Source organism: Anopheles nili, chromosome 2, assembly GCF_943737925.1.
Source record: "Anopheles nili chromosome 2, idAnoNiliSN_F5_01, whole genome shotgun sequence".
Taxonomy (NCBI): domain Eukaryota; kingdom Metazoa; phylum Arthropoda; class Insecta; order Diptera; family Culicidae; genus Anopheles; species Anopheles nili.
In genome coordinates, this window is record NC_071291.1 from 50,084,077 (window position 1) to 50,095,689 (window position 11,613).

Below are 11,613 nucleotides of genomic sequence, written 5' to 3' on the forward strand. Positions count from 1 at the left end.
AACTTGATCATGGCAGTAGAACAAACAAAAACGTCTGCTATTATATTCTTTTGAAAATTTCAGCATTACATAATTACAAACAACTTCCTACTACATGTTTTATTACAAATTTTGAAAAAGAAAACTGAGTGTTTAAAAAGAAAACTAAGTGCGAAACGTCTTTTTGTAACATGAAAGGATATATTGGCTGGATATTTGTGTGTGAGTGTGAGTGCCGAGAAAGAGAAAGAAAACAACATTACAAATGCTCATAGTATCACATTTTTTATTTACTTCTTACTGGTTTCCTACTGCTGCTGCTGTCTTCTTGACGTAGATGTTGAGATACTGATCTTTTTTAAAATATCCGCCTATGCATCAGAGTACAGTTCCAAGAAGGATCCCGAAACAAGTTGTAAACGGTAGCGCTTTTAGAGGCATAAAACAAATGAATGTTTATACACAACAGATCAACACAGTTGTAATAGTAGTTACCCTAATGGTAGATAGCAAAAATCCCCAATAAAGTTTTTGCCACTTTTTGGATTTATAAAAAAAAATGTAAAAATTATAAGACAAAACCAGAGGATCAACTAAAACATCACATTGCTACGAGCGCGGGAATCGCGATGAACGACGCGTCAAATTAAATAACTAATGTTTCTAGAGTTTGCACATAGTGAATTGCACGTGTTTGAGCATGGCCATGGTTTAGGCTTAGCCGTTTTTTTTACTTTATATATAAACAATCCCACCAAGTAAATCTTGCACCATGCTCGACGATATTCTGATGTGAGTTATTTTGTCGCCTTTAGCACGTTTCACAAATTTTCTCCGCATATTTCCGTAAGAATACGCTTAAGGCTGTCGAGTCCACGAAGGAATCCGCCATCTGGACCATGATGTACCTTAGCATTTGTATTGCTACATAACGATGGGCCACCATTTTTAATCTCAAACGTCGTGTGCGCAAAGTCTATCATTCGCACGTCGGCTAAGATACTCCCAGTGGAAATGCCACTCGCTATATTTCCTGCGCATGCGCCCAGTAAACCAGATTTCGACTTTGAGCTGAGTTTCCTTCGCAGTGGTAACAGGAAATTACTGTCACCGGTTCCTCCAGAGCTGCCAAGAGTGGCATGGCACTTTCTATTGCTATTGCTGTTGTTTGCAATGTTGTTGCCGCTGGCACCACTGCTGCCACAACTGTCCTTGCTACGCAGTCGTTTGGAACTGCTGCCGGTTGGTAATTTTTGTCGCATCAACAGTTGATGTTCCTCTTCATCATCTACTTCGCCCTCTTCTTCATCATCATCGTCTACCTCTTCGTCTTCGTGATATCCGGCATCGGAGATGTCATGCTGCCCTTCCTGAAAGGCACCGCCGCCTAGTTCCAAATTGTTTTTGCTATCTCCAGTCAACTCTATCCCCGTATCGTTATTAGCGGTACTGTTGTTGTTGTTACTGATGTTGTAGCTTTGCTCTACAAGTTTATTGTGACCAAACTTAATACTGGTGCTGGTATTGAACCCCACGTCATCGGAGAGAACCACTCGGTGGTCTCTTCTTTCAACTCGATCGCACTCGGATTCACTTCCGAAGTAAGCTTCTGCCTGAGCAGCAGAAGAGCTTTGCAGATGACTCGATACCACAAACGGCGGGGCGTAGTCATCGCTACTGCTGTTGCTATTGCTGCTGTAATTCATCCATGAGTCCATCGAATGTGGACTGGAACTGGTGAGGGTTTGTGACACACATGCGATACCGGTTGGCATTGGAATTGCAACACTCGGCGACGATGAGCAATCCTCAGCTGAACCTCCGGGATAGACAGTTTCTTCGGATATGGGCACAAATGGAATAACTTTTGAATCAGAAATGCTGGGACGTCGTGAACAATTTTTATCATCGAGTTGTGGTTGCCGGTTGTTATCATCATCGGTTATAACGCTACGGAAGTGATGTTCTGGAAAGACAGTCCTACTAGTGCTATCTTCGTCTCGAGAGCCAACGATTGACGTTGCCGTCGTACTCTTGGCTGCAGTTGTGGTGGGGGTGCTCATTACAACCTGGGAAGCTGCTCCCATTGCTGCCATCCCGCTGGTCATTGATGCGACTTTTCGCTGGTGAATCATGAATGAGGACACATTGGATGGAGATTCCTCATTCGAAGACGTCAACAGGAATTGCTCAATCGAACTATTTGAGGCGTCTGCATCATAACAACACGAATTTGTTTCAGCTTCAAGCAAATGACATTCGCTAGTCTCTACTCCTGATGATTCTTCAAAACCTTCGTAAACGATAAGTAGCGAGCTGTAGTTAACAAAAAAAGTAATCGGTAAATCGAATATACCAGAAAGGAAGGCTAGATTGAAGACACTTTGAAATATTTTGAAAAAAATATACTAAATTTATACTACTAAAATATAGTCTCCTGTCGATCACTTCAAAAAAATAATGAAATTTACAAATGACGATATTAAACAAAAGAAAGCTTTCGAGCAAATTAAAAATGGTAATGGACGTTCATCGAACAGCTAAGCAATAAATTGGAGGAGACACATTTTTCAAAACAAATAAGCTATGAGCTGGAAAGGAGAGAGGAAAAAGTGATGTCATAAGGATGCATAGTGGGAGGAATGAAGAATTTTAATAAAGCATGGTATAGAGATAGATAAAGAAAAATTATAATAGATATACTGAAAAAAAAATTATGGCAAAAGCCGCGTTATGTTTGTAATGAGCTCATCCGGTATCTACCGTGCCAATGTGCACCAAACTTCGCACAAAAATATTTTTAAAAGTCAAAAATCAAATTAAGAACTTTTAAAGAAAATCAAAATAAAGAGGAAAAAATTTAAAAAGGCAAAAAAATCAATGGTTTCCAATTTACATTATATTTTTTACTTATATTTCATAATGCTCAATAATAGGATGACGAAGTTTCAGAAAAAAGGGGCTTTGCACAAAAATCACTCTATACACAAAGTGACAAACTTATAGCAGCCTCTGGAATAAGGCAAACGGCGACTTCCCCACAATTTCCCTTAAAAAAACACCGATTATATCGCTCAAGTAATAATGACAATCTATTCTATTTGACTAAGTACCTCGTTGATCAAGATCTATTACCATATTACAAGATGATACAATATTCAGATTGTGGATGTTACATAGTAGTCATTAAAGTCATTGTAACGTGGCGAAAAAGGTTAGGAGAATGAACTTGTTTAAGAAGAGGAGATGGAAAAGGTAAGGTAACACATATCATTTAGCCTGTTTGAAGAACGACAGGGAAATATGAATGTACTACAATGAGGAAGAATGAATTGAATGTTTATATTGCGAAAGAAATGACTGAATAAAGTAGAATAGAAAGGATAGATACATTTATGTCTTGAAGCGAGAGCGAAAACAGTGCAGCAATTGCAGCGAGAGCGTAATAGTAATAACGATGTCAGTTTTCGCACAAAACAAAATATGAATTTGAAAAAAAGTAGATCAATAAGCTTTTTTCTTATTAAGAGTTTTTTTACTAAAAAATAATAATTCATAAATCAACAAAAATAAGAGAGTACGTTAATAAGAAAGTTGGGATAACAATAAGAGTTGGGATAACAATAACTTTTGTGAATAATATTTAATTGATTGCCAATAAATTGTCATAAACAAATTAACACAACTTAAATTGGTTTAATGTTAGGAGAGTCTTAATGTGTGGATAAAAAAGAAATCCAAACTATTGATAAACGAGCTATTAGTGAAAATATTACTCACCAAGAATAGAAGCGATAGCTCGACTGTTTTTCTATAACACGTCGTAATTGCTCAAGCTTGTCTAACACTTTTCCAATGACCTTCATTCTTAATCGATAACCATTGTAGAAAAAGTTGTGCAGAGCTACTTTGAAACCATCCTCGGTGAGTTCTCGCCCCCAATACTTGTCACGCTTCATGTAGTGATCGAGGTTCACTTGATAAACTTGCATGCCACATAATCGGACACCGAGCGATGCGGATGTACTGGCTGCACATTTTGCCATTTGCTTGCTACGTTTTTCAGCTGAAGCATCATCACCATGTTGGCGGGTGCCCATCTTGAGATCGAGAATACAGGGGTTTCGGTACGCGGATGTTATATTCTCCAGCATTAAAAAGTCTGTTACAAATGAAAATAAACAAAGAGAAAAACGAATAGAAGATGAATAGAATCAATTTCAATGCCAATTTTGCACAGATACAAAGAAATCTTAAATATAGATTGAATCCAAATTTTAATTAAAATTTAATTTAATAGAAGTTCTTCAGCATTTAATTGAAAATTATAACAGCCATGTGAATACTAGATGCCACACACAAATCAGACCTTTTTTTGTATTCGTCATTACTGTTCTAAGTGTTTCTAGTTGAATGAAAACGATTATTCGGCGTAAGTTGGCCTTGACTAGTTGGACCGTGCCATAAAGCACTTTCAGTGATTTTGGAAGTTTACAGTGGCACTTCAAATATCTTTTGAATACAGCTTATTACGGTGCTTCATAAGGGAGTTTTACGTATCAAAAAAGCTGCTTGATCATTCATCGGTAATGATCAAGATCAAACAGCTATTAAAATCTGGTCATGGAGTCATGGTTTATCAATTGGCAAGAAGTGTTAAATGGCCTGTATTTTGTAATGAAAGTCATGCAAATCGCTGCTTAACTGCTTCAGGGGTTCAACATATCAAATAATATTGTTATTCATTACAGAAAATTTATTTTAGCGCATGTTACTAACTATTTCATGCAATGCTATTGTAAAACCATTTTATTAATATTGAAATACAAGTTCAAAAGAATTAATTCATTATCTAGTGGTAATAGTCACAGGTTAAATAAATTTGAACTTGGGTAGATCAACCCTAAATACTTCTATATCTGATAATTTGTAAAAACGTTCTCTACAGCTAGCTTAGATAAGTTCATGGTTCTGAAAATGGTTTAATCGAGCTTGTGCATTTTGGATTATTATAATTGATCATATTAGTAACACATGTTAGGTTCCATTTGAATGATGCAAGACTGAACCATAATTTGTGCAGACGGAAACGAACTGTCTGCAGAAGGATGAGAAACAGCATCATCGAAGCAAAAAATAATGTATAACTGTTTAAAAGACCTGTATGCAAAAAGGCAAGCTATGGATCTGCCATTTGAAATATATATATATATATATATATATATATATATATATATATATATATATATATATATATATATATATATATATATATATATATATATATATATATATATATATATATATATATATATATATATATATATATATATATATATATATATATATGTGTGTGTGTGTGTGTGTGTATTTATATCACTTTTGCTATCTGAAATGAACACTAATTCAAAGTAATAGTTTTTATCATACTCAATACAACAAATTTAACACATTATACAAAAATATTTGAAAAGGATTATATGGCTGCATGTAACAATCCTTAAAACGAGTTATAATCAACCCTGCTTTTTGCTTATTTTCTATTGTACAACATACACTCTAACTTTTTAGGTATGGGGTATTGCAAACTATTGGGTTACTAACATTGTTTATTGGAGTTGTCTAGTTGTGCAATACTTTTTAACACTTCAGATGGTATTCCATTTTTATGTATTTTCATCCTGTAAATAGATAATAAAAAAAGAAAAAAAAAAGCCATGGTTAGAACATTAATTGCATTTCTACAAAGAAGAAAAGAGTTTATATATTAATATATTTCAATTGAACTCTTGAACTGAATGCTGAAATAGAATAATGATAAACAATGTTTTTAAACGAACAATCTGGTATGCAAATTTATTCATTGCACCCGAAAGAAAGTAAATTTCTTCTTCTTAAATGGCTCAATAACCATTGCATGATGCTATTTTACATGGTGTTTCATTAAGGGTATTTGATTTTTCACGTAATTAGTCCTACGGGGATTATGGGAATCAGGCGTACGGGGGAGGCTCAATCGAGATTTGAAACCATTCGTTTCAACGCTCCCGTAATAAACATACAAATGATAAATAAAGTCGGCCGCACGTATATTTCTTTCCAGATAAACAAAAAACTAAACCATCGAAACAACTTTACCTTCCTGTCAATAGGATATCATTATAGGATAAAAATATAGAGCAACAACTCTTAGAAAAGTATTAGCCGTTTGCAAAACCAGATTTTTGAGAGACAGGGATAGTAACAAAAGGGGATAGCTACAATATTATACTAACCGTAACACTTCTTCACGTTTTCTTTTTGACGCAGCTGTCTTTCGGACTGAATCATCACGGAAGCTAGGTGAGTAACGTTTCTCAAGCTTTGAACCGCCCATTGTTGCTGCCTGCATAACACCTAGAAAAGGTAGATAATATGCAAAACACATGAAATCCATTGCTAAATTAAAAAGTTACGCTAAAGATAATCCGAATAGCGAATCATCAGATTTATACATTTAAATAATTAAGCACATAAGAAAGAATCGAAAGTTGCTTGGTCATTGTTAAATAGCAGTTTAAAGAGTAGAATATATATATGAGATGCATTTGTCTTCATTTTTTAACAAATCTACCCTTTTAACCATCTTAGCTATCAAGGAGAGGTTTTCAAATCAAATTCTTTCTTGTTTTGTTGTTTCACAACTGTCATTTTTCTTCATAATCTTCGTTTCGTATGATCAAGTCATTCTTACCAAAAAATGTCTACCTAATATTTCGCATCTTTCATGTCATGAAATTAGTTAAACCCATTTTTTATGCCTAGTGTTTTCCACTTCAACTATTTCAAAAAACCTTTTTCATCTACTATCATTTTTCTTGGATCCGTCATATCAATTTATTTATATAGCAATGAGGAAAAGTAGCATGTTGTTCCATCCTGACCATGTATGATGATCATAATTTTTCTACTTTTCTATCTCTTTCTCTTATTTCGTCACTGAAGCTGCTTGGAAACAATTTTCCATTTTCTTTTATATTTCATATGTATTCCTGTTCCCTTTCAAAACGCCATTCCATATTCGTGATCATTACGCTCTGAAATCCATATTTAAATTTATTACACCAACCACATTTCCAACGCTACTAAACACAATTAAATATTGAATTTTTCTGAATAAAGGCATAGCGTTATGTACAACTATATGCTGAAAAATATTTTACACTTTTAAATTTTGACATGCGTGGAAAGAGCATGATTTGAGTTTCTTAGTGCAGTTTAGTGTCTAAATAAATGGAAGAAGAGAGAAAAGTTACAGGAAATTGAACTGTTTGTTGAGGTCTTTGCATTTTTGTGAATTTTGTTTATGTTGAAAATGGAAATTCCTTTCCCGTCCATAATATAAAAGTCATTCGGTTATAAGAATAAGCAAAAAAACATTTGTATCGCTGAGCGATTTTTGAACATTCCAATAAATTAGGGATGCATCCTCCCATTTCCACATTGGAGAATCTGACATTTTTTTATTTCTTGAATGGACTGAGGGTTTCGTTTTTTTACAAACAGATTTATAAAACATGTTCAGACAAATTGGTCATCAATGAATTTTGTATAGTCATTAATAGACCGACATATTGTTTCCTAATAGGGGTAGTGAGTTGTATAGAATATGCCCGTTTTTACTTCGGGGTAACTGAAGCTTTAGTTTCTGCTCCCAAAAGTTAAAAGAAACATGTTTGCCGATTTGCGGATATTTCGGTCGTCATTTGTATTTTTAAACGAATATTATAGACGACTTTTCTACGGGTTGCTGTATGGAAGCCTCCCTTTTTTGACGAGGTGGCCGAAAGTTTTGATTTCAAATTTCAGTCAAGTCGGACATCATTTGTATATTTAATTCGCGAATATAGTATATGAATATTCGCGAATGGGGGTTGAATGGAAGCCTTTTGAGGGGTTCTAAAAAAAGTCAAATCCCTAAATCCCTATTACACACCTATGTACCAAGTTTGGTGCAAATTGGTTCAGTAGAAACCACATTGAAGCACGGCCATAGGCACATATAAATAATTACTAAATAAATACTATTCCGTACTATTTATATGATTTCAATGCAAAAGTAATGATTGTTCGAGGCACGATATAAACGATAGAGATATTTGCTATTTAAATTTTTATTTTTTGCTACATAGTTATACTTTAATTTTTGGCTTGGAAGTCGAAATTCATGGTGACTATTTTTTTTAAATTCAAAACAAAGAATTGAGTAAAATAGGCAACTTACAAAGTAAGTAAATTCATGGAAATGTTTTCTTTATTTTCTTGAATCTTTTTTCTTTCTTCTTCTGATTGTGATTCATTCATAAAACTTTTCGGTTTTTAGTAAGTGCTATTGCTTACGTTGCATCTCAGCTCCACACTGATCATATTCTTGATTAATTATTTAAGAGTTTTCAAACACTATTTTTCGAACAATAAGTTGTATTTTAACTTATATATTATTAATTTGGATTCAATCTGGCATATATGCTTCTTGTATATAGATGACGAATAGAACTAGCTTGTATACAGTAACAAAGCTTAAGTTGTCAAGATGAAAAGCAAAGGGAGGCTACTCTTAAACTATCAATTGGAAAACATCGAAAATATCACTGAAGAAAGAAATTGACTGTTTAAACGTAACAACTTTATCGAGTAAGTGCTATACCAAACAACTGCTATGTTCCAAAAATTCATGATTATGTTAACATTTGCGGTTTAAACAAGACGTGTTTATATTCCTTTATTAGTATGACAAACAATATCATTGTCAATGTCACTTTGGGACAGATTATTCTGATTTTTTTTAATTCGTTAATTCGAATCGTTTTTTGCAGTTTCATCCATTTATTCTTCAGTATAAATATACTTATACAAAGATTTATCTCTTTTGCTTCAATTTGACTAAAAAGCAGACAAAAATTGTGTCTAATTATGTATAACTAATGAATTTTTTTTAAACATATTCCTAACAATTTCAGGAAGTAAGCTATAGCATTGGATCATTGGCATTTTTGTTTTTTATTGTAAAGACATTATACATTGAAGAATTATATTTTGAAAAATTCAAATAGGGAAAATTTAAACTGCGGAATTTTCTTAGTTAGCTATCAAACTTTAGCTTCTTCACAGTTCTTTAATTTTGAAAAAAGGGTCAAAAAATTGTCACACTTTTTTATTTGTGGTTTGGTAAAAACGAGATCTAAAATTCATAAAATTAAAACTTTTTATACTTTTTGGTTGAGATTTTTTTAGCTAAAAAATGATAATTGGTTCAGTGTTTCAGAAAATTAGTTTAAAACTGCTCGATTGTTTTCAATATTGATGAATTTTGTTTTTTTTAATTATAACATAATTTTAATTTCATCGAAGTTTTCTTTTGCCTGGAGCAAGGAATGCTATTCAGAGTTTTATAATAATATTTAGTTTTTTTGCGTAGCTTTATACCGCAGTTGCTTCTACACGAACAACAAACATTGCACTCTCGTGACTTGGATGAAAAAGTTCAATTTTTTATATTTTAATGACGGCCTGGCCGTATTGTTCTCAAAACTAAATTTCTAGTTCATAAATACATAATTCATTCAATTTAATTCTATAATTTCGCATAGTCCATGGCTGATGAGCATTTCCTTCCATCAAAAAATTGTAGTAATTTATAAAAAAAAAAATACGATTTAAAAAAAATACGATTCAAAAAAGTAAAAAATCGCAACACATATATTCATGGAGAATCTTTGAATGCTCACAAAAAATTAAGAAATAACAGTGCACAAGGCAAATGAGAAAGAATAAAGTTTAATCAAAACTGCCCGAGCACTGCTCGGGCAAAACTGTGAGGGGGTTAAACAAAAAATCGACGAAACGATTAAAAAATTGATAAAAAGAAAATCGACGACAAATAAGGGAACATATTACTTTTCAACCTACCTAACACGATGAACAACGGTTCAGCTATCGTATAACTCATTGAGCTTGTCATTATAGTGTATCATCATTATATCGTATTATTGTCCTTGTACATATACAGGTCGCCTGCTGAACAGTTATACTGTTGAATGCGGCTATGAGTATATATAAAACTACTCTAATCCTACTGAATATAGTTTTATCAAACCTTTGAATTTGATGTATGTTTAACTGACACACATCATCAAAATGTTGTACACTTCACACATCATCACTAACTAATATCGATACTGTAAAAAGTGTTGACTTACCTCTGTACTTTGGAACAAACTGTTGTATATCACTGGGAATGTTTTGATAGAATTCGAGTTCCCGAAGGTTAAGCGGCTTGATTACAGTACTCTGATTTAGCAGCAGGAGCCTTGTATGACCACCAACCTGTAAAAGAAAATAGACAAAATGAACCAAGTCAACAGATTTAGCCGATCTAATTAATATTTACATCATACCTGATTATTGAGAGGATATAAGGCAATCTCATCTTCGTCACTATCCTGATGTTGCTGGTTTGGCTGTTGGTGTGGGTTGTGCTGCTGGTAATTAAGGTTCTGCGTTTTATGATACTGCTCCTGCTCATGATGATATTCACTTCCACTACGTACTAGATGTTGTTGAAAGTCACTGCTGATAAGCTTACCGTTGCTTTGTCGAGTTTCAAATTGTGCTTGATGTTGATGCTGCACCTCCTTCAAATATGTGGAGAGATTCTCATTTTTCGTTACATGAAACGGGCCTGCAGGACACGATTTTTCAAATATTTGCGGGTGTTGCACATAATGCTGTAATTGCCGCTGTTGTTCAAGCTGGTGAGCAACATTGTTGTATTGAACAGAACGCGACTGCTGAAGCAGATGTTCGGGCTGTTGCGAATGTTGCTGATGCAGGTGCTGTTGGTTACTGGTTTGGTTGTGGAAATTGATTTGTTGCAAATTCGTGGGGACATGTTGCGCCGTAGTACGTTCAATATCTCCCATGCCCCAATCAACCAGTAAATATACCATACCCTTGTAGCGCAAATCAAATTCTTCGTCGGTGGAAATTATTACCGCCGTAAATGTAATTAATTTACACGAATATCGATATTCAATGAATAATATCGTAAGTGACAATATTTGAATGTAGTATCTACTTTCCAAATAATTAAAAACTGTTGAAACGTCGGACAGAAACTGTAATTAAATTATGAAAGGAAACATATTCGTTATTTATAATTACTTGGAATGCAGCGTGTATACATATATACATATATATATACATATATATATATATATATATATATATGTATATATATATATATATATATATATATATATATATATATATATATGTATATATATGTATATATATATATATATATATATATATATATATATATATATATATATATATGTATATATATATATATATATATATATATATATATATATATATATATATATATATATATATATATATATATATATATATATATATATATATATATATATATATATATATATATATATATATATATATATATATATATATATATATATATATATATATATATATATATATATATATATATATGTGTATATATATATATATATATATATATATATATATATATATATATATATATATATATATATATATATATATATGTAT

General features: G+C 32.7%; 1 protein-coding gene across 1 annotated transcript; it reads right to left on the minus strand.

Moving 5' to 3' along the window:
- Positions 1–288: 288 nt before the first annotated feature.
- Positions 289–10,994, minus strand: LOC128720987 (uncharacterized). Its single transcript, XM_053814686.1, has 7 exons — positions 10,416–10,994; positions 10,218–10,344; positions 6,255–6,375; positions 5,584–5,660; positions 3,760–4,141; positions 1,136–2,295; positions 289–1,096 (listed from the first exon to the last, which is right to left on the minus strand). The coding sequence occupies exons 1-7, from the start codon at positions 10,965–10,967 to the stop codon at positions 801–803; spliced, it is 2,715 nt and encodes a 904-aa protein (XP_053670661.1). The 5' UTR covers positions 10,968–10,994; the 3' UTR covers positions 289–800.
- Positions 10,995–11,613: the final 619 nt, after the last annotated feature.